This window comes from Phalangium opilio, unplaced genomic scaffold (genome assembly GCF_054372755.1).
Source record: "Phalangium opilio isolate 3A_F unplaced genomic scaffold, DU_Popi_V2 ptg000025l_1, whole genome shotgun sequence".
NCBI classification, from domain to species: domain Eukaryota; kingdom Metazoa; phylum Arthropoda; class Arachnida; order Opiliones; family Phalangiidae; genus Phalangium; species Phalangium opilio.
This window is the reverse complement of record NW_028324156.1, coordinates 4,323,082-4,347,591: the sequence shown is the minus strand read 5'-3', so window position 1 is coordinate 4,347,591 and position 24,510 is coordinate 4,323,082. Positions and strand designations below refer to the sequence as shown.

Here is a 24,510-nt window from a genome sequence, read left to right as displayed (position 1 = left end):
CCTCAATTACTCGGACCCTGTTTTCTCGGTCACCAATAATAACATATCTGTAGTGTAGATGTTAACACATCCGCCTAACACCCGGAAGGCCACAGGTTCGAAACCCTGTAGTATTTTTTTTTTTTTTTTGCTTGGGATATCTAAAGACCTTTATAATTATCCGAACATTTGTGTCAAGGTGACATTATTTACATTCCCGTATCTCTGGTAGAACCAGAGTTATGAGCCTCCAGAATTTAGTGTAATGCTATTCCGATGGACAGGGTTGTTTTTTTACGTTTTGCTTAATTACTTGGCCCCTGTTTGTCGTAGTCCTAAGTTTTTAGTATGGTTGGATGGGGGGTAAATTGGTCTATAACATACTCAAAGGACATCCCCGTATCACTAGTATAACACGAGTTACGAGCCCCCAAAATTGGGTCTAAGATTATTCCTTAGGAAGGGAACATTTTTCTCAATTACTCGGTCCCTGTTTACTCGATCCCCAAGTTTTTAGTATGGTTGGATGGGGGGTACATTGGTCTATAACATACTTAAAGGACATCCGCGTGTCACTAGTAGAACATGAGTTACGAACCCCCAAAATCGGGTCTAAGGTTATTCCTATGGAGGCGAACATTTTCCTCAATTACTCGGACTCTGTTTTCTCGGTCACCTATAATAACTTATCTGTAGTGTAGATGTTAACACATCCGCCTAACACCCGGAAGGCCACAGGTTCGAAACCTTGTAGTTTTTTTTTTTTTTTGCTGGGATATCTAAAGACCTTTATAATTATCCGAACATTTGTGTCAAGGTGACATTATTTACATTCCCGTATCTCTGGTAGAACCAGAGTTACGAGCCTCCAGAATTTAGTGTAATGCTATTCCGATGGACAGGGTTGTTTTTTTACGTTTTGCTTAATTACTTGGCCCCTGTTTGTCGTAGCCCTAAGTTTTTAGTATGGTTGGATGGGGGAAAATTGGTCTATAACATACTCAAAGGACATCCTCGTATCACTAGTAGAACACGAGTTACGAGCCCCAAAATTGGGTCTAAGATTATTCCTAAGGAGGGGAACATTTTGCTCAATTACTCGGTCCCTGTTTACTCGATCCCCAAGTTTTTAGTATGGTTGGATGGGGGGTAAATCTGTATATAACATACTTAAAGGACATCCTCGTTTCACTAGTAGAACATGAGTTACGAACCCCCAAAATCGGGTCTAAGGTTATTCCTTCTATGAACCCTGGAAAAGCTCTCAGTAACCAGTGACATTATCTCGTACGAACTTAGGGTTAACATTCATTGGAAGCGCTGCGCTCCACTCTTCTTAAATGGAAGAGCACTTTCTATTCCTTCCACTATAATCTCTGAGAAGCTACGCCAATCTGTCTAGTGTCTAGCATACTCTTAGAAATAAAAGCGCGGGAATCTTTTTTTCCCGCGTAATAAACGAATGGAATGGGTTCTGACAAGTTCTGGTTATTGAACCAGTACATGGATGGGGCTTTGCGTAATGCAGCGCGCGTAAGATTTCTTTTGATGAAAGCACGTGGGACGGTGGGGGGCTTGTGCCTTCCATCCTCTCAACTAGAGTATTTAGTCAGAATCCTTTGAAGAGGCAACTGAGGTCAGTGTCATGGGATGTACGCCGGATAAAGGGGACGTTGGAGAGGCTGAGCTATACGCTTACTAGAAAATTGAGAATAAAAGGAAGGTCATTACTACAGATTAAGAAAAGAGTGGAGAGGGAGCCGTTCTGTTAACCCCGGGATGTTTTTCAAATCGTCGTAGGGATTTTTTTTAATAATAATTGCTCTTGCCTTGATTGTTGTAACCCCAAGTATTTAGTATCGTTGGAAAGGGAGAGAAATAGGGCTATAACATACTCAAAGGACTTTCCTGAATGTCTTATAGAGCCATAGTTAAAAGTTGTTGGGTAAATAAGCCCGTGTTAATCCTATGGAGAAGATTTGTATGAACGTTTTCCTTAATTACTTCGGCCCTGATTCTTGTAACCCCAAGTATTTAGTATCGTTGAAAAGGAGAGAAATAGGGCTATGACATGCTCAAAGGACTTCCCTGAATCTCTGATGGAACCATAGTTAAAAGGTGTTGGGTAAATAAGCCCGTATTAATCCTATGGAGAGGATGTTTATTAGGGATGCACCGATATATCGGTTATCCGTATATCGGCCGATATATCGGCCTATTTTTTTCATATCGGTATCGGCCAATATCGGCTTCATGTAAACCGATATTTCAGGGAAAAATTTGACAAGACATAAGGTACTCAATGAATACTAATTGAAACATATCACAACTAATTTATTCCCCAAATTTAAAATTTCCCTTTAAAAATGCAATGTTTTCCAGAATCTCAGTTTTATCCCGTTGTTCACGACTATGAGTAAATAATAACCCTAGTTTCCCATACCTCCCACAAACAATCGAAGTCGACACTGACGCTTTCTAATGCGTTTGGTACGTGTCACTAATGTACACTCTGAACTTTTCACTTGTGGTCCAAAATTTTGCTTATAACGCTACTTCTTGTTGAACAAAGAACGGAGCTGTATTTTTACTAAAAACCAAGTTAGACCACACCACTTTTTAAGGAAGGGGGTTAAGGCTAAAATAATGTAGCGGTACCACATTAAACGAAAGAGATGTGAAACATGTCTCTAATAAAACAAAGGAAAAACGTAAATAATGTTGATTCTACTCTTGGAAACGATATTCATGGAGAAATATTACTTTTTTATGGGCCGATAATATCGGCCGATATATCGGCCACGAATTTCCGATATATCGGCCGGCCGATATATCGGCTGTACCCATATCGGTGCATCCCTAATGTTTATGAACGTTTTTCCTTAATTACTTGCTGAAACCCCAAGTATTTAGTATCCTTGGAGAATGGAGAAATAGGGCTATAAGATATTCAAATTACTTCCCTGTATCCCTTATGTAACCAGAGTTGTGACTCTCCTCGGTCGAATTTTTTTTTCAAATCATTGAAATTGCGTCTAGTTATAATAATATTATCAGAAAATCAAATCCCCGATTGTCGTGTGAAGTCATCTTAAACCCCATTGAATTTCCTAGAATTAATTCGGTTTGTTATCAATTTATTATTTTATGAATGATATTGTATTAATTTTACCTAAGCCTAATTATCAAGTGATCTAATTAAACATAATTAGGATTATAAATCTATTATTAAAATATACAGTTTGATTATAAAATCGAAAAATATCCAACAACCCAACTATTATTAGAATATTAATGGCAGACGCTGGTCGAGCATGCGTGAGATGTAATTTTTCGGAGAAGACTTAATTAAATTTGCTAAACTAAGCCTTTGTAAGACACGCTCTTAATCTGACATACGAGATTTCAATGGCTTTATTTCTGTATAGATTAGCTAAAGGAGTTAGAACTAAACAAGCGTGTTATTATCTGACATCCTTTTCATTGGGGAATTCGAAATTAATATTGTCTTCGCGTTTCTATTTAAAATCGTCTTTGGGGAAAATCACAAGCATTCGTAATTTGAATGAAATCACGCGAAAACGCTCGTCAATATACAGGGTGTTTCTGTGATACGTTTGCAATAAATTAGAGGATGTATTTGTTTCTTTGAGTAACACAGTAAGATATGTTCCAGAAGTATGACACTAGCTATACCTCGTAATGCTAGAGACTTACAGCTTGAGCAGTTCGAGAACGACAAGCGAGAATTGAAGTACTACACTCGGTTAGTTTTGCAGTGCATCTTCCTATTAGTCTGTACTATAAGCCTTTGACAGCGCCTGACCAGGCGTCGCTTTACCCCGAATCTATGACCTACCTCACTCACTTAATGACAAGCTCCAGTTTGTAACCAGTGACAAACTTATGGATGAAAATATCCTATGAACTTATGGTCAAACTCAGAAAGTGTCACCAAAACATGTGGGTCTACAACATTTTAGCTCACAAACAATGGCCACTAAAAGTCTAAAACAAAGGGAAGAATGATTTCTTCAATCTAAGAAAGTTACTGAACATTTATCTATTTTAATCAAGGGGTCATCCATAAAACACTCCAATCATAACTTGTAAACGGAGGCCCTTAGGACAAAATGTCATAGAAGTTATAACATTTTCGACTCAAAATCATCTATCACGCCTTTTGAAACACCCTGTATATTGAATCTGAAATAGACACAAAACGTTCTTGAATTGGAAACGAGAGGAGGAGCTTATGGATTCCTTATTAGAGGTCAAAGTTCCCAAGCCATCAGTTCCTATACCCATTCCTACCCGGAAGTAAACCATTAAGACAAGTTGAAGATTGAAGAACTAAACCCCTTAGCCATTGATCGAGACAAGAAACAAGTCAAGAACCGATTCGAAAAGATCTCTTAGGAAAACCACCCCCACAATCGAAAGAAACCAACCGATTTCTAATGAACTACGGCATTTAATGGGATTGCTTGCATTGACCCCTAAAACCTTGCTTTTTCTCTTTTAGTTTCTAAAGGAAATTTTGAAAGCTGTATAGTTTACTCAGTGAACCATAGCAGTCAAAGTGTTCATTCAACTCAAGGATACGTTTAAAATTCATTGATAAATTAAACTTCATTCATGGTATAAACTGAAAATCAGAGTAATTCTTAAGTAAACTTGAGTTGTTTCTCGAGCGCGTTTAATATCAAAAGTATATAATCGTGAAGTAATTTACTAATAAAGGAAGCCCCTCGGAGAGACACGGAGATTATGGGGGTTTTCCCGTTGAACACCTTATTACTTCAATATATATAACTTCGAAGTAATCTATTTTTAAACGTATAGTTAAAGGGTCAGCGATCTAAAACAAAGAAACTTTCTACGACAAAAGATAAATAGAAAATAAAAAATGTTCTACACACTATACAATTCGGGCCGTGTACAAGCGTGGTTTAGGTATTTGAGTTCCAAGACAACAAAATAGTCCAGTGTGTTCATCACTACAATGGAATATCCGAACAAGACCATATCTAACTTCTTTGTTGTCCAGATACCCATAAATGTTCAGCCTTAACCCTAAATCTAGCAGACGATACTTCAGGATTAATGGAAAAGGGGGGGGGGGTCAATGAACATGGACTGGTCACTTTGAAACCCTTTATAACGTCTTTGTTGCCCTCATCAAGAAGCGATATCTAGTTTACTAGAGAGAAGGTATATATTCGCAAAATTTTTATCTTTATCTCCAGTCAAAAGGTAGGTCCGGAGTTAATCCCCGCCTCTAAATTACAACCAGCATCTCATTGGTTCTTGAAAACTCACGTCAGCGCGACGCGAATGACGAAAATTACAATCATATTTTCCGACTGAGGAGAGGCGAAATAGCCCTGCCTCCATTTACCTCCCCCCTTGTATTTTGAAAGGGGGACTGGGACTATGGCGGGCCAATACTTAGGCATCTTAGACCTTCTCCCTAATAAACTAGATATCGCTTCTTGCCCTCATGCCCATCAATGTTCAGCCATGGAACTAACCAAAGCTATATCTAGCAGACGATAATTCACCTCCCCCTTTCTTACGAAAAGGGTCTATCATGGGGTCTATTGATCCTTGTTGTATTGGGGTGAGCAGCAAGGAAACCCCAAAATAGCTCAACAACCCTGTGGAGAACTGTAGACAACGTTCACAAGTTCCCTTATGTAATCCTACGCCAGAAAAATGCTTTCTTCCAATAAACCAAGAGAGAGAGAAAAAAACCAAGCTGGGAAGAACTTTCACTTTTATCTTGTACAGTCTTGCTATAAAGACTCTGGTTTTCGAAAGTTCGATATCGGTTCGTAAATGAGGTACATAACGGAAATCCTTTTATTATACCGATACTTGCAAGAGACTGTATAATAAAATATAACAAGAAAACAGAAAAAAAAGGAGCAAGACTAGGAGTGTTTATATATAAGGAGGGAGTGGTAGTTCAGTAACTGAAACAATTGGGACATCACCCAATATTAAGTAAAAATACACTTTAATAGAACATGTTTCATTTTATAAAAATACCTTAAAAGCAGGTTTTTTTTTATGAAATTCTACGCTTCAAACATGTTTTTCTAATGAAACTCTACGCTTAAAACATGTTTTTCTAATGAAATTCTACGCCAAAAACGTGTTTTTAATGATATTCTACGCTTAAAACGTGTTTTTTAATGAAATTATACACTTAAAACATGTTTTTAATGAAATTATACGCCTCAAACATGTTTTTTAATGAAATTATACACTTAAAACATTCAATTCAATTCAATTCAAAACATATTTTTTAAATAAATTTCTGCACTGTAAACATGTTTTTTAAATAAATTTCAGCACTGAAAACAGGTTTTTTTTTCAATACTTAAATCACGTTGAATTTTATAAATTACGCTTAAAACATGTTTAATTTTGTAGATCACGCTTACAACATGTTTAATTTTGTAGATCACGCTTAAAACATGTCTTATTTTATAAAGTACGATTGAAAGTTAAAACATGTTGCATTTTATAAATTACGCTTAAAACACGTCGTATTTTATAAATCACGTTTACGACATGTCACATTTTATAAACCACCCTTACAATATTGAAAAAGCGGTTCAAATTTAATATTTAAATTAACCTTAAATAAATAAAGCCTCGAAAAATTAAAGCAATTTGACCATTAAATAACCTTAAAAGTTCAGTTTCCGAACGAGTTGGTTTTTGGTTAAAATGTTAAAGCTAACTTCGACCTTTTTAATCCAAACATCGAAGATGGAGCTTTAGGAATCTTTTCTTTATTACTATCAAAGCTAGACGTAAAATACTCGTTATTCTTCTTGGAAAAGGTCCTTCTTAAGACTCTAAGACCAGGATGAATTGGTCCAGATTAAAACAAAAGAGAAGCGTGATAAGCAAAGAATTTCAGAGAGGCGGTGAAGCTATAGGCTAGCTATCGATCTAAGCGGGGGAAAAAGGTATTATGGAAGGTATAATAGCTTAAGCTTGTTGCTCCTTCCCTTGCAAGGGATTCTTGCACGAGTTGCTGCTATAGCTCTACTTCGCTAGGGAAGTACTAGCTGCAATCGCTTCCACACTCTCCATGGCTCGCGAGCGCCACACACTTTGAGTCTGAACTATGGGAGACTATACCCATGAATTTATTCAAGTTTCACCGCAGTATTTTCACTACAAAAAAGAATATACAGGGTGCTCCAAAAAGGGAGGGTAATTATAGGACCGAAGTACAGTGGGATGGATGGTTCTATGGGAAATCAATTTTGAGTCCAAAAAAGTTGTATAACTTCTATCGCCATTTTGACCTAATTAAGAGGCACCATAAAGGAGTTATGACTAGCGTATTTTATGTATGACCCCCTTAAATTTCAGTAAAAAACTGACAGAAAATGCTAATTTAACAAGGGGTTGTCCGTAAAACATTCCAATTATAACGTCAAGATGGCATAGAAGATACATTTTTGACTCCTATAATCGGTCCTGTAATTACCTTTTCGTAGCACCCTTTATATTCATGGAAAAATTATATTAATTCTTATTAAGGTATAGCAGCCTCCAAAAGAACATTTAGATTTCACGCGCCAGCTGCTTGCAACAAATTTCCCGCGCTTTCTTTTACTTTCCCGCCATATAGGTTTGGAGTCTACTATACTTGTATCCATTGAGACTCGCTATAAAGTAATGTTAGCCGTTGCAATCTTCCCGTAGAGAATAATACACTCAAACAGAGGGAACTGCCAATACCATATACCATTATACGATTTTTTATAAAAAAAGGTGCACGTGCTCACGCTCATATTTATTCATAGACGAAATAGACCAGATAAAAATAAATAAATAAACCCAAAAACATCTTTAAGCACTTCATCGGTTTTCTGTCTTTGCTGTTAAAGTAATCAACTTAACTTATTGACAAAATTTAAGCACTTATAACTTTGAAATGAGTTTTACGACGAATAGAATAAATAATTTTCTGCCTAGGAGGATTAATACCATTTACACAAGGAGGCCTGGCTTTTGACTTCACCAGGGAGTCAGGCTTCCTTATGTAACACCTGAAGTCTGGCCTCGTTGTGTAATTAGGTATGAATCCTCCTAGTCCTATATCTCATTATCCAAAATCACCGAAATTATACGCAAAGGCTTAAGGAAAATGCACTTAACGCCACGGTATAATTCGAAATCAAAATTTTCCAGAAAATGCGATCTAAGAGACGTTTATTTGGAAACGCATTTAATATTATTAAAGGCTATAATTTAAAATAGCTGGCTAATTTCAAACGAAAAGGTCCAATTATTATCATCGATACAAGGAAAATTCGCCCCCCTTCCGTTATTTCGAAATTAAGTTTCTAAAAGCGTTTCAAATTTCCGTTAATTAAAAGTCATTAATTATTAAAGGAGGGAAGTTTGAATGAAATTTAACCTAAAAGCTTTCAGTATTAAGTAAAGTCACAACGTTCCTTAACATGTTTGTTAAATCTATACAATGCCTAAACAACGACAATGATAGTCACACGCAATTATTTTAGATGGAAAAAAAATAATTATTATGGGACTAGCAGAAAAGGCTGCCATTTTAAAAGATGGCGGAAGGAAGGTTCAATTACCAAAGGTTTACCATAAAGAAAGTCTAAAGGATATAGCACACTAAATATTAATGATATAGCACACTAAATATTAATTATACAGCACACTAAATATTAATTATACAGCACACTAAATATTAATTATACAGGACACTAAATATTAATTATACAGCACACTAAATATTAATTATACAGCCCACTAAATATTAATTATACAGGACACTAAATATTAATTATACAGCACACTAAATATTAATTATACAGCACACTAAATATTAATTATACAGCACACTAAATATTAATTATACAGCACACTAAATATTAATTATATAGCACACTAAATATTAATTATATAGCACACTAAATATTAATTATATAGCACACTAAATATTAATTATATAGAACACTAAATATTAATTATACAGCACACTAAATATTAAAAATATCGCTTGGAAAGAACGGACGTTATCCTGTAATTAAAAGTTCTATACCTTTATGGCCGCCATTTTTTAAGATGGTCGCGGATTGGAAATATTTTTCTGGATGAGTACCTACTACTTACGAGTAACGTCCCTGCAAAATTTCATCTTCCTAGATAAAGCGGTTTTGGCACCACATTGATTACAGTAAGTCGTTCTTCATAAATAGTGATTACTCTATAGACCATTTCAGAAAAACACATACAGAGAAACCAACACACAGGGGCGAGGGGTTGCCAAGAGGCAACACCAGACGGAGTTCACCCGAGTTCACTACACGCGGAGGGAGGCTAGTCAACTCGCTCTGCCTCTAGCGGTGCTTCTTGGCGAGTGGGAGAAGAGCCCAATGGAGGCCTCGCCCCTGTGTGTTGGTTTCACTGTATGTAATTTCCGAATTGGTCTATGAAGCTCTCTTCCCATAAAATCCGCCTAGATAATAGATAATAAGTATTCCTATTACCTGTATGCATTCCTGCTTATACAGTATAGATAAGTAATAAATATTTCACGGTCAATTTCCTGATTCATTAAAATATCCCTTACGACTCGCATCGTGCGATTATCACTTTAATAATCTCGGATACGCCCGATAGGATAGAATAAAGCTTATGGGATACTTTTTTCTTGTTGAAAAGATTTTTAATCTGACCCTTAAAATATTGAAAAAACTTTTTATATTCCTAACAGACCTGGCTTGGCTTATACGAAAAAAATATACCTTTATCTACTGGGTGTTTCTGATAAGTTTGCCATTAATTAAGGGGGATGTTCTTTGGGAAATTGATTTTGAGTCAAAAATGTAATTTTTCATAATTATGATTTGATTGTTTTAGGGATGACCCCTTAATTAAATTAGAAATCATTGTCTTAATCAGTTTCTCACTTAAATTTAAGGGGTCATCCGTAAAATACACCATCCAATCTTAAGTTGAAAACAGTGCCCCTTAGGGTCAAAATGGAGATAGCTATAAAATACATTTTCGACTCAAAATCGTTCGTCCAAAGAATATCCACCTTAATCTATGGCAGACTTATCAGAAACACCCTGTACAAAGAGGCATAGAATATTATTATTATTTTTTTCTTTTTGGAAAATTCGTTAAAGGAGAAAATAGATACGGGCTTAAAGGATTTTTTAATATTTTCACTTTTAGGGGTCGAAATCGATATGTTCTCTCATGAGGATAATCTCGCTAAGGTTTTGGTTAAATTTTAAAAGGCCGCGCGCGCGATTTGATACGCTTCGATAATTTAAGCTCACGAGATTTGCTTTTGGAAAACAGGCACGTGACTTAAGGTTCACGTGTGATCACGAAGAAAAACAAAGAAAAAAAACCCCACAACTTTTACCATGTAACAAAGGCAGGGTCGATCAATGAAAATAATAAATTCTTTCAAAGGAAATATAGGATATTTATATTTGAAATATAGGAATATATGGGGAAAATTTATCTTTGAAATATAGGGAAGTACAGGAGGAAATTTATCCTTGAAATATAGGAAAATTTAGGAGGTAAATTTATCCTTGAAATATGGGAAAATATAGGGGGAAATTTATCCTTGGAATATAGGAAAATTTAGATGGAAATTTATGCTTGGAATATAGAAAAATTTAGATGGAAATTTATCCTTGAAATATAGGAAAATTTAGAAGGAAATTTATCCTTGAAATATAGGAAAGTATAGAACGAAATTTATCCTTGAAATGTAGGAAAACATGGGAGGTAAATTTATCCTTGAAATATGGGAGTGCATAGGGGGAATGCACTCTTGAGATATAGGAAAATTTAGAAGGAAATTTATCCCTGAAATATAGGAAAATTTAGTGGGAAATTTATCCTTGAAATATAGGAAAATTTAGTGGGAAATTTATCCTTGAAATGCAGGAAAATATAGGGGGAAATTTATCCTTGAGATATAGGAAAATTTAGAAGGAAATTTATCCTTGAGATATAGGAAAATTTAGAAGGAAATTTATCCTTGAAATGGAAGAAAATATTGGAGAAATTTTATCCATGAAATATAGGAAAAGAAAGGAGGAAATTGGACGGACCTTAAAATATAGGAAAAAAATCAGATAATTTATAAAGACTGTTCACTCTGATAGGTTTAGTTTAAGATATGTTTTAGTCAAAACTTTAGTCGGTTTAAGTTGCGATATTTAAATTGATGGGTCATGAAATTCGGAGCAATTGCTCTACTGAATATGTACTTCATCGGGGTATCTTCAATTTTACTCTGTGTTCTAGAACAGAAGTTATTGCTAGCTAAAGATAGGAAGTAACAGACGTTAAAAAGAATAAAGAAAAACACCATTCTTCCGGAGACTTTGAAAGGTTTCAAGTTTTGAAAAAACAAAATAAAAGATGACTAGATGACAAAAATCCAAAGACTTATAGTATATAAAGAAAACTCTAACATTGTCAAACCATCAAGTGAAATAGAAGATGACCACTCGTAACCATGGCAACGAACCCAAATAGTCCAAAAATAGACTTAATAACCCCCTTATGAAAGCGCTCCTCAAGATACAGTCCATAATTTGACGGGAAAATTATAGATCACACATATCAAACATCGTTATTGAGCCTATTTAAAGAGTATAGAGTATAAAAACACTTCTAAATTATATTATTTCTATACTATTTCTACTTCACATTATTTGCTTTAGTTAAAACTTGGGAGAATGTTAAGACATCCGAAAATTTTTAGTCTTTCAAACAAAGACTTTGGTCCAAACTTTTGTATAGATATAGGGTTACACCTGTTTCTGAAAATTACCAAGACTAGGCCTAGCTGAGGCTGGTCAATATCTGTCAGATATTTGGCGGGAATATACGAGGCTAACAGAGAAAAAAAGAGCGCCAAAACACGTGCCTATACTTCTTCAACTGACATCACGTACAAAAGCACGAGCGAAAACGCGCGAGATTTATAAAATCAAAATGGTCTATATCCACGGACCACGTGTTTTAAGCTAAGAAAAAATATGAATAGAAAAGGATAGAAAGAATATTATTTTTAAAGGAAATAAAAATAATAAAAAGTTAAAAGTTTTAATGGTTATTAATTTACTTTCTGATTTTTGGTGGGAACTTATGGATGAGAGGAACCCTTTCTTTGTGCATCTTATACAGTCTGGCAAACATTAAGAAAGTAAGACAGTGTAATCGAAAATTACAAAGTTTCTTTCTTCTTGTAGGCATTCAAGGCTAAAGAAATTGAAAACTATACCAGGACCAAGCTGTCTTATATTTCCCAGACTACAGATATATCTAAATTTCGTTTTTCTTAAATGGCGCCCTGGACGCTATCAACTGTTGAAAGAGAGAGAGAGAAATAATAGTAATAATAGTGACAGTTGATTTCTTTCAACTTCTGTATCCAACCAACCACGCGGAAGTTCGAAGGTCAACCGACATAATGTCCTCTGCGACTTTCACCAATCAAAGAGAAACTGAAATCATTTTATTTTATCAAACCACGATTTTGTTTTCCAAAGATAATCACCTCTTTACCTGGTAGACTTAGGGTCAAGTACTGGATACTAATAAAAAGGGGACAATCTGACCTTTGACATTGTCAAAAATTATAGGAGCAATTAAAGGTAATTGATTTTGGAAATAACATAAAACTCACATCTACCACTTTTAGCTTCTCTTTACAAAAGCTATGAGTATATTTAATGTTAGGTTCAGGCCATTAAAGCACAATGTCGTTTCCCCTTACCCCTACCCCCCGGGCCGCTCCAAGGTGGTACTGTAATGACCATCGTTTTAAAAGGAACCCTTTCTTATCTGTCTGCCCTACTGAGGCCGTGATAAAGAGCTTAGCCGTAATAGTTGGTCAAGTCTATGGCGCCATCTCCATCTAATACAGAGTGTATTAAACCGGCCTTATGTCCATTACAGGAAGGTAAAAAGTCAAACGCCATATAGATTCATCACTTGGACCAAAGGTTTATAGATAGAAACAAAAAGTGTACTTTAGTTTACAGTTCCCAGCCTTTAGCTGAGACACAATGAGAAATAAATTAACGACTCTCCTCTCAACCTCTACACGAAGCAACCAATCAGAGAAAAATATTTTTCTGAGGTCAAAGGTTTCTAAAAAATAGTACTTTATGATGGTGAACCAAACGTTAATTCTTGGAATTATATTGAGCCTATTCACGGCTTCACGCATGTTTCCTGTGCTACTGCCGTGAAGGTAATCATACGCAAAGGCGGTCGACACTATTCTGAAAGGTAAAGGGGGTCCTCAAATTACACGATACGAGCAGTATCAATGAAGTACACTTTTTGTTTTTGTCTATAAACTTTTGCTTGGACCTCAAATATAAAAAGTACACTGGAATTCTTACAATTGCTCATCGAGGGGAAGCTCACTAAACTATTTTGTCTTTCACGTTTAAAATACTTATCATTTAAGGGAAATAATAATAAAGTGTCCCACCTCTTTCTAAAGTTTCCCGCGAAATATCGTTACGGTTCGTCCGATATTGGTATTGCCATAAGTCTCTTATGAAAGAGCCAAATAAGTTCGAACCGACAGTTCACTAGAAGTCCTGTTTACTTTAAAGGGGCTAGGAAAATGTATTCCCTCTTTCTAAGCTTTAAGCGCAGTATTGTCAGAACCTCTATGAGCCAATTTTTTCACGAACAGATTCAAACTGAACTGATATCCGTTCTCTCTGCTATCATTCTCTTAATTGGTACAGCGAAACCTTGGGTTAGAGATGTGAGATGGAGTTTAGAAATCACTAGGAAAACGTAGCTATAACCCCATCTATTGCAACGAAGTCCTTCCAGCATCCCCAGTGGGCGTTTTGGTAGGTACGATAACGTCGACAATGCCACCTGTGTCTTAAAAATATAAGCTAATCCACGAGAACTACTTTCTATTTTCAAATGACGCTAGGCGGCAGCACTTAACAATCCCCTAACAACCAAAGGTAGGAGACTTGCGTAAGGTACTAAGGCAGACTGTCATCGCCGCAGAGGGCCCACCTATTCTACTTCATCTTAAGGCCAAACATGCACCTTGAGTGAAAAATATGTATTTTTTTCATACAATGCCCTTTAAAAATCCTAGAAAGGTCGTGAACTTATAAATAGGTTTATGCTATTACGATCTTGACCAACCAAAGTCCGAAGCAACGAACGATAAGAGAAAGAGGGAAACCAAAAGAATCCGAGCTTAATGAGACCCCCCAGACAATTTTTCTCCGTGGTGCTCAAAACTCTTGGACCTATAAACGTTACGTATAGCTTCTTGTTGCCACGCCATCCCTTGGGTTCTGGTTAAAAGATGTTGTACCCATCCTCTCTCTATCTCTCCCCTTTGCTCTCTAAGATCTCTTTCCCAAGGAATGAAGAAGGGCGAGGATGGACATATTCCGCAGAGAGACTGTTTGGTTAGAACTGATATCTTCAGAGAAAATGGGTTTATATTAAATTAGGGCTTTATACTTAACTCTCTTTTGGGGCAGAGTGCTTCTAGGGTCGGGGTTAATAGAGGCCCGTTTAATTCTACTACAAGCTACTAAGGTTTCCCTCTATAGTAGTAATATCTGTTCTATATTGGTTTGGTCTTTATAGCTAGCGGGGATATTTTTTAGCATTTAACCCAAAGTAAATACACCAATGTTTATATGGTTAAGAGTATAAACACTAAAGGGCTGGTATAGAAAATATATTTAATATAGTGATACTCTCCCTTTAAATCTAAATGAAAATTATTCACAAATATCATTAAGTCACAAAGCCCATATTTATAGGTACCCTTACAAAAAAAATCTTAAGAAACCTTGAGAAAAAAATTTGGAGTTTGAAAGGGTCCTTGGGAGTTCGAACATTGGTAAAATATTTCCGAAGAGTTCTTTGGGAATTTTAAGGGAAACTTTGGGAGTAATAATTTGGGTTTTTCATTGGAAATTAGTTCTTAAGAACCCTTAGGAAAATTAATGGGAAACTTTGGGAGGAGAATGTTTGGTATTTAGAAAGAAATTTTTTCTTGAGAACGCATTGGAAAATTAAAGGGAATCTTTGGGAGGGAAATTTTTTGTATTTAGAGGGAAAATATTTCTCAAGAACGCTATGGAAAATTAAAGGGAATCTTTGGGAGGGAAATGTTTTGTATTTAGAGGGAAAATATTTCTTAAGAACGCATTGGAAAATTAAAGGGAAACTTTAGGAGGAAAATATTTTAATTTTAGAAGAAAGATATTTCTGAAGAACGATATGGACAATTAAAGGGAATGTTTGTGATAAACTGTTTTTGAGCTTAACTTGAAATTTTCTCTCAAAATCCTTTAAAAGTAGAAGGGAATATTTGAGAGAAATATTTTAAGTGCTAATTACAAATATCTCAGGAATTTTAACAAAAAGTAATTGAGAGAATAATTTGGTCTTTAAATTAAGTTTGAAGGAGAATCAATGAAACAGTTTTTTAATATTATTAATTTAAACGACAAAAATCACAAGTATGATAGGTAAGTTTGAAATATAAAAACGAGTTTCAATTAATAGTTACATACATACGATATAACCAAAACAATGGCCATTAATTGGGAAATATTCAAAATTAATATTTTAGTCACTTTAAAAAATTTAAGTTCCATCCAAAACTACGTTTAGCTTAATGAGGTATTGTTTAGGTTCTTTAACAATTCTCAAGCATTTGTTTAATTTTGTTTTTTCAAGAGAAAGAAGTGTTTTTCTTTCTGTCACTTCAAATGGGTAAAGAATTTGCGGAAGGCCATTTTCAAATATTTTGAATTCATTAAACTGGAGAATTTTTAGCTTTTGGGCAGAGACATACACTTTTTTATTAGATGTGGAATAAATTTGACTAATCTTGAAAAAGTTAATATTCTCGCCAATCTCGGTGTAAATATAGCAGTTTTCTATTCTTTTACTTCTACATTTTGCACTAAAAACCAACCCATTTATTGTCACTTTTTTATGCAAAAGCGTAATCGAGCGCTCGATGCCATGCTCTTCTAATATCGCGCTTTCATCAACAGATAGCTTTGAAGGCAATGTTTTACCCAAAATAATAGTTTTTTCAGTTTTGATTTTTTGCGATGGGAATTGGGAATAATTGTTAGTTAATGAAGCAAAAAACTTTGCAAGCATAGGATTTAGTTTAAAAACTTCATTTTTTAAGACTAGAATAGGGATAAATTGCAAAAACAAAAATCTCTAGGAGATCTGAGTTTGTACATATTGCGTACCATGGAAAAGTTTCAGTAGCCGACCATTATTTGATTCAAATGGGAAAGCTGAAAATGACCAGAGTGGGCCCCAATTCGCAACACAATCAACTAAATGATAAACTTGATGGATGTTGAAAAGCATGTTTTTTACTCCATAAAGATTTTCATAGCCACTGAGAAATTCGCAGACAGTTTTTCTCGCTTGAAAGAGCAAGTTAACAGGTACTGATCTTGCTAATAACAAGTGAAATACCATAATTAACTTCATCCAATTACTGTAAAACTGACCGGGCAAAAGTCCTTTCAAAACGGATGGAGAGTAAAACAATGCCCACGATCTCCATTCAGACGCTTTCCAATATACTCGCTCTTCAAATGACCTAGGCTTTCTGGTAAATTCCTTTGGCACTTTTATTTTATTTAGCTTTGCGTCCAGTTCTTTCACTTTCCGGCCTAAGTAATAAGGTTCTTCGTGTGACTTAGAATCCAACCATAAATTTGTGGTTGTTCTTATAACACCTAAACACAAACAATGCATATAGTCCACGAGTACATCTTCTATTAAGTCAAAGTGGTTCATTCTAACAAAACTGATGGCCCTTTAACACCATTGATAATCTCTTCTTTGTTTACTGCATTTGTGGCATCGTCAATAAATCCCAGCTTTGTCCGCGCGTCTACATTTTCAAAATTTTTGTAAGGGTAGACCCTTATATTGCCTTTCCCTTTTTCCACCATTACTCCCGGGTGATAACACCATGGGCAACCAAACATTCCATTGAATTGAGTCATATTTTGTATTGTACACCGAGCTATTGTGTCTACAGTACATGGTCCGGGGAATACTCGGGATCTTATTTTCTTCTGTTCTTTGTTTGTCCAAACAATCCCATTTGAAGAAAGTGAATTTATAATTTCAACGAAAGGTTTCAAAAAACAGTTCATATTGGGTTTTTTTGTCCAAACCAAAGGCCTGCGCAAAGAGTATTTCTCTGTCTAGCTCCTATTGGCAACTCATTGATGGTGAGCTGTAGGGGCCAAATATCAAATTTTGACGATTCAAAAATAGGAACGCCGTCAGTGTTCCATGTTATTGAAACGTCATCGTCATTCATGTTACTTCTACGATATTTTGAAGATTTCGTAATATCGGAAATATCGAAGTAGCTTATACTTTTTTTTAACTCGGGGCATATCAATTCTAATAAGTTTTTGATTTGAGATTCAACATCAAATACTAAAAAGTAATTTCCACCCTTTAATAGGAAATCTACATTAAAATCCGAGTTGCAAATATCGCACTTTAGTTCATCTTGACCCTCTCTCTCTGGTCCCAAATAATTCGATTTACAAGCATCATTTGGACAATAGAAGTACGGTTTAACCAAACCTTTTGGGCTTTCAAAATATTTGTGGAAAAGATACTTTGTTATGGGAAACGATGTGGACACACTTTGCGGTAGATGCCATCTAATTAATTGCAATAAGCTAGAAGTAGCTTCTTCAGATGTGTGGTGTCTTAATATATGGGCCATTATAAGGAGCATACTCTCTTTTTTTGTTAAGTGAGATCCTTCATAAATAGGTTCATCCTGGAATAATGATATGTTGTTGTTGTTTTAACTAAAGGAGCTAGAAATAAAATGCCCCCCTCTCTCTTCTCCCTTCACTCAGCGCAGTGTTGCCAAGCCACTGCAGTATTGACTCGTTCTGAATTACAGGCATTTCTCTGGTCTTAATTGCTTGCATAGCTCACCAATGGTCTCTTGGGTCTGGCAACAATGGAGGCACCGAAAAACTCCCTTTTGCGAAAACTATGTACCATAATAGAGTAACTATTCTTATAAAACATAATATACCATATCAGTTTTTGCGTTATTTTCATTTGTTTCGTCATCGTTGTTATCATCACTATCATCGTTGTTATCATGACTGTCATCATTTTCATCAATCGAACTAGAAGTGCTGCTATTTTCTGCACCTGGCTCGTCAATGTCCCTTAAATTAATACTAAGAATTTGACTCGGCTATAATAGAGGCCTACCATTTCAAATAATTTCAAGAGTAAAGTAGTATCATAAGTTTATAAGATATGTTCCATAAGTATGTCACTACCTCTACTTCGTAATGCTAGAGGTTTAATGAGAGCTAGTCCAAGAACGACGCGAGAATTGACTACACTCGGTTTTGCAGTCCATCCTCCTATTTAGTCTACACTAAGCCTTTGATAGCGCCTTACCAGGCGTCGCCTACGTCACTTCATGACAAGCTCTCATTAACGAGTGACACACTTATGGAACATAGCTTATAAACTTATGGTAGTATAGATAGAGTACTGTCAGTGGCACGTGTAGCAACGTCATATTTCCTAAAAACTGGCGCGCACAATATTCCCTATTTCAAAGCGCGGCTAGATCGAGGGAGGGTTAAATTGTCGTTTCCCCTTTTTACTGACACTACCCTATAGAAACTAAGCTTTGAAAATATAATTATCAGTGTTAAGAATAATTTCTTACAAATCTTGGCTTGCTTCCATATCCAAGTCTTCAAGACGTTCTGGATGGTGAATTTGGTGGTTGTTAGATTTGTTAGCGTTTTCTTCGATAGGCACTTGCGTAACAAATTCCGATTCAGAGTCCGAACTTAAGATAACATCTTTGGAAACATTTTGTTTATTTTTTTTTGGTATACCGTGCTCGAGATCTTTTCGGTATTGTTTTTTGGTCCGTCCACAAATATTCACGATATCGCTTATTCATAGTAATAATAGGTATTTATATATAATAGTTAATTATGCCTTCAATGTCAAGTTAAAAAATATAAAAATAACCGCCAGCATTTTCTGTAACTTAAAAAATAAAAAATATCTCTAGAATTTGCAAGACTAGCTCATGAATTGTAAGTTTTAACTTAACACACTAGTGACCAAAAGCATCCCCCTATCTCTCTGCTTTGCGACACTGGTTTTTGAATTATGCCTGTTACTGAATGCGACCATAGTATAATGGAGCGACCTTGGAGAGGGGTTGAAATCCTTCTAATATATAACCTAGGTTAACCTTTACAGCTCCTTTATCATACCACCTCTTTAACCTAAGACACGAGGTGGAAAGGAGGGCTATGCCGGCCTATTTTCACGGCGAAAAACTCTCCCACTCGGTGGGGCCGATTGTTATCACTTATTGTGGTACTATCAGGTTAAAGTGTCCCGTTCGCGGAAGGCTTATTTACGCTAGTGAATAAGGAGGTTTTTTTGGGAAAAAAAATCGCCCCAAACCCCGCCCGGACCAAAATAGGAAAGTTTTCAAATTCCAACGCAGTAACGCACTGTGTACTGAAGGGGTTACGCTAGGAAGTCGTTTTTAATTTCGTTGTTAAAGTTCGGAATTTGTCGTTTAAACTTGATTTAGAAGAAAGTATTAATTAGTAATTATGTCAAAATCAAGTTCAGAGTTGGGACTTTTTGTTCTGGTTAAATGGCTCCAGCTAGAAAAGCCTACGTTAGACGTGTATCCCATTAAGACCATTGTAAACAAAGAACTGGCTAACGAAATTTCGGGAGCCCGGGATTTTTCAAAATTTATTGGAATGGAAAGCGAGGTTTACTATAAAAGGAAACCCTATCCAGCTAAGCTGATGGCTTTTGGTAAGTAACCTTTTTTTATATGTAGAAGTTTAACCACTGTGTAATGTGAAAATTAAATCTCAGTTTTGAATTTTTTAATCGCGATTTAACATTTTTAAATGGAGAATGAAATTTAATCGATATATTCATAAAAATCATGTAAATTAAAATAATTTTTCGTAACAAATGCCCGTTACTTTTACTTAAATTTCCAATGTTTAAAACCTAATGCGGGATTCCCCGTAGATTTTGCGGGAGGAAAAGTGGCGATAGAAGTAGAGGTGGAACGCCGCGGTTTAGGCTAGTGTCATCCTCCTTGCTAATCTTAAAAATGTGAGATAGCAAGGGGGGAGGAAACGAGGAAAGAAAGACCTCATGGCGGTTTTATAAAAATATAAGCTTCATCATCAAAAAATTAGCGTAGGCTTAGTAGCTCAACTTTTTAAACTTACGTAAAACTAATAGATAGTTTACACACATGGAGGATTCAGACCATTTATACCAGGAGGACAGCAACCCGTCTGCTTTTGTCCTCCATGTAGCCTGGCGGTCTGGTGTAAATGGGATGAATCCTCCATGTGTGTCTGTGTCAACTATCTATTGGAGATTTTAGTTAAGTGTCCTCAATTATTCTGAAATCTCTGTATGGCCGCTTCATTCTCTCTTTAATCGCCAAAAATATAGTTAAATTTTCAATTGCTAATTGTGATGCGTACATCAAGTATGTATAACAATATTAATTATCTGAAGTTTTTTCATAATAAATGACAATAAGAGTAATAATAATAATAAATGTTATACAGTGGTTCACCTTGTGCTTTTATTTAGTAGGGAAACGGGTTGGTTGTATTTAATAAATTTAATGTTTCAAGAACTAATGAGGAATTAGAGAAGAAACGAAAACACATGGCTTCCCAAATAATTGTGGATCAGACAGTTACTAAGAAAAGTCGTGATCCAGCTGTTAACAAAGTAAGATAAGAATATAAAATCTTGAAATCCAATAAAATATGACTGATTGAGCAGTATTTGGGGGCCTAAAATTAAAAATGTTCACATTTATGCAATCTCATAACCATACATGTATTTTTAATTACCACTTACTAACGAATTATGTCATATTTTATGGAAGTAGCAACATTTTATGCAAATCAGGGTAATGTGGGTTTTGTGTGAAAGGTTATTTTTCTGATCTGCGAAATGCAACGAAGGATGACACATTCATCAAATCGTTCTGTTTATTGGGTGATTTGTTTTAAAAACATTTTATCTAGCCCACAGCTGCCTTTGCCAATGTTCTTTAAAAGTAGAGTAAAGCCCAAGAAATAATTTCTTTTCTTATCTAGTTAATGATCTGTCTTTATAAACGACTGTTTTACACTTAACAGCTTCTCTCTCTCTCTAAATTAATATTTCAAGGTTTTGAAAATAAAAACACATTCTAGAATTCTACTGATGAATTGTATCAGTTTTAACCCAATGTAGTGTAAAAAAAATTATAACCTGTATAATAGCAAGGCCGCTGAGGGTCAAACCAAGAAGGAGATGTAAAATACCTTGAAATTGGAAAATAATTGGGGTGGGGGCTTGCCTCTCCTACGTGGTTACAAGGAGGTATATCTCTGCTGCTGGCCAGAAGCTTTGTAGAAAGAAAAAAATATTTCAAATGGATAGCACTGTGTGGAAACCATGGCAATGATGGCAGAGATATGCCAAATGTACTAACTCTAAAGTTCTAATTATTTTCGTATTTATATAGCAAAACCAATTATTATTGAATGAAATAAACACTGAAATTCAGGAAGCTGCTGGTGTTAGTAATTTGGCGGTCATAGAAAAAGAAACTATGAATGATTCTTCAAATGCGAGAGAAGAGAAGCTTTTGAAAAAAATTCAAAAACTGAAGAGGAAAAATGAAATTTTGCTAGAAGAAAATGAAAAATTGCAAAAAGGGGCTGGTATGAAATGTTTAATAATTATAAAAGTTGTTATTACGTTTTTTATCAATTTCGAATTTAATTTTTCTACAGAACTGGATCATTTTGTCAGTAAGTTGAGAAAGGTGATTCAAACTTGCAAAGAGAGTCGCATTCACTCTGGAAATGAATCGGAACAAGAAGAAATGGTAGGGCAATTGTACAACAGCTTTTATGACTAAAAATAACTTATACTCCATTATCCCTTCATTGAATGTATACGAAAAAACATTTAACTAGGTTGACATTGGAAACAACATATGGATCAAGAAGTCAGATTTGACCAGAGCAGAATTCTCATCTTGTGGAAATCCAAGGTTTTTTGCCAGGAACCTCCTTTTATGTCTTTTTACAGAACATGAATTAGTGAACACTTCAATTAGCGGGAAACAATCCAATGCCTTCAAGGATATTCCAGCTAAACCCCAACTAGACCCAGTGAAAATCAATGCCATTCTTAGTAAGTTCATTTTTGATCCATACAGTGTTATGCAAATGCTTCAATGCATGAGTAATATAAAGAGAAAATAGCCATGAGCCTGACACCTTGTTTGCCTGGTTAGAAATCTAAAAGCCTACCCCCCCCCTCTCCATGTCAGAACAGCAGTCTCACAATATTTTTAAGGCAGCTAGCTGCATTTTACTTCTCGTCTTGGCTCATTCAATTATTGGGGGTATAAAAAATTGGGCGACCCTAAATGGGACGGATTGCACAACTGAATTGAAATTCTCCTACAAGTATTATAATCTCTACTATTTTCTCTTGGTGATATTCAAAATTTCACTTTAATATAAAATATTTAAAATAAAATTAAATAAATCCTAGTATTAATCTGTATTCATAATTAATCGTTGCTGTTAATATGAATTTTTATAGATTACGTGAAGAGCAAATATGATATTTCATTGGATAAAATTAAAAGGACCATCCAAGACAAAATTAAAGAAGTTACAAATACAAACAAAAAGAAGTCTGGAATGAATGAAACCACTAGACAAGAAGAGACCATTATTGGTGATGTAACTCTTGAAAATGCCAACCAGCCATTTATTTAAAGAACTTTTCATAGTTGTTTTTGCTCAGATTTGGAAATGGGTGAAAGATAAACGGAATAAAAAATATATAAATATAAATTATTTGTTTAATTACGAAGTCCCTAATAATTAGAACATTACAGGGAAAAATATTTGTGAATATCTTACGAAAATCTTTGGGAATATCTTACGAAAATCTTTGGAAATATCTTACGAAAATCTTTGGGAATATCTTACGAAAATCTTTGGGAATATCTTACGAAAATCTTTGGGAATATCTTACGAAAATCTTTGGGAATATCTTACGAAAATCTTTGGGAATATCTTACGAAAATCTTTGGGAATATCTTACGAAAATCATTGGGAATATCTTACGAAAATCTTTGGGAATTTCTTACAAAAATCTTTGGGAATTTCTTACGAAAATCTTTGGGAATTCTTAGGGAAATCTTTGGGAATATCTCACGAAAATCTTTGGTAATTCTTAGGGAAATCTTTGCGAAGGTTGTTGGGAAATGTTTTTGGAATGCTTTGGAAAATATTTAGGGATTTTCTTCAGAATTTCAAGTACAAAAACTCTTAAGAAAATCTATAGAACATCCTATGGAAAAAGGTGCCAAACTTCCCATTATTTCCCATTGAAATCTCTTGAGAATTTCTAAAAGATTTTCCCAGAAAAGAGTCTCAAGGTTTCTTAAGATAATTTTTGTAAGGGTAGCGCTCAATTTGCTCGTTATAACGGGCGAAGATTCAGCTCGGTACTTGGCAAAGAGCGACTGCTTAGCCAAGATCTGCGTCTTAACTCAGAAATTAAGTTCAAACACCCTTGCTCGCAATAAGACGAAGGTTCAGCTCGGTACTTGGCAAAGAGCGACTGCTTAGCCAAGACCTGCGGCTTAACACCAAAAATTGAGTTCAAACACTCTCGCTAGTAATAGGACGAAGGTTCAGCTCGGTATTTGGCAGAGAGCGACTACAAATCACAGAAATAAACTTCAAACGCTCTGAAGAACAGCGTTGACAAAAGGCGAACATTCGGCTTAGAAAAACCCAAAAAACTTCAAACACTCAACGATAAAAAAGACACTCTTGAGGTCAAAGGTGGCATTTCCGGTAGCCAATTACAGTATATTTTGAGTGCTTCTAGTATAGGGTATACCCTTTTTAAGCCAATAAGGGTATAGAATCCCCCTGAGTCTAGATTTCCAACCAAAATATATACGGAATGCTCGGAGTTAGCCATACTATTGCTCGGAATGTAAACGAGCGAATTAGGGGGCTTAAAGGACACAAAAAGGCGGGAATTCTTTCGCGCCCTAAAGCTGTCAACTATATACACTAAGGGTAATAAAAGACAACCGGATATCCGTTGCTGCACGAGCTACAAGTCGCGAGGAAAAAGAATACTGAAAGGAAGTTATTTCCTCGCACGCGACATTCAAACTGCGGCGCGCGAGCGACATGTCTCGTGTTTAATTGGATGTATAGCGGAGACACGGAAATACGTTGTGAAAACAATAACAATAAAAGAAAGTTGAACGTTGAAAATGTAACACGTGTGTTTAGATGTTTCCGTACCACT

The 24,510-nt window shown here is 35.5% G+C and overlaps 2 protein-coding genes and 1 pseudogene across 2 annotated transcripts in view; 2 read left to right on the top strand and 1 right to left on the bottom strand.

Annotated features, from left to right (window-relative positions):
* LOC149691880 (anti-lipopolysaccharide factor-like) overlaps positions 1-24,510 on the top strand; it is an 84,380-nt gene that overhangs the window by 42,543 nt on the left and 17,327 nt on the right. The window lies entirely within an intron of this gene.
* LOC149691882 (uncharacterized) lies at positions 15,573-19,450 on the bottom strand (annotated as a pseudogene).
* On the top strand, positions 19,542-23,027 carry LOC149691881 (uncharacterized). The gene is made up of 7 exons (XM_089869341.1): positions 19,542-19,938; positions 20,790-20,889; positions 21,097-21,162; positions 21,677-21,875; positions 21,948-22,042; positions 22,134-22,353; positions 22,771-23,027. Exons 2-7 carry the CDS (start codon positions 20,824-20,826, stop codon positions 22,947-22,949), a joined length of 825 nt encoding a protein of 274 aa, XP_089725467.1. The 5' UTR covers positions 19,542-19,938; positions 20,790-20,823; the 3' UTR covers positions 22,950-23,027.

What these genes read in the sequence shown, in the direction of transcription:
- LOC149691881 (XM_089869341.1), top strand. Translation starts at nt 20,824, where the DNA reads ATGGCTTCCCAAATAATTGTGGATCAGACAGTTACTAAGAAAAGTCGT. An exon ending in CAAATCGTTCTGTTTATTGG is followed by an intron (nt 21,163 to 21,676) that starts GTGATTTGTTTT and finishes GTATTTATATAG; the next exon opens with CAAAACCAATTATTATTGAA. An exon ending in AATCGGAACAAGAAGAAATG is followed by an intron (nt 22,043 to 22,133) that starts GTAGGGCAATTG and finishes ACATTTAACTAG; the next exon opens with GTTGACATTGGAAACAACAT.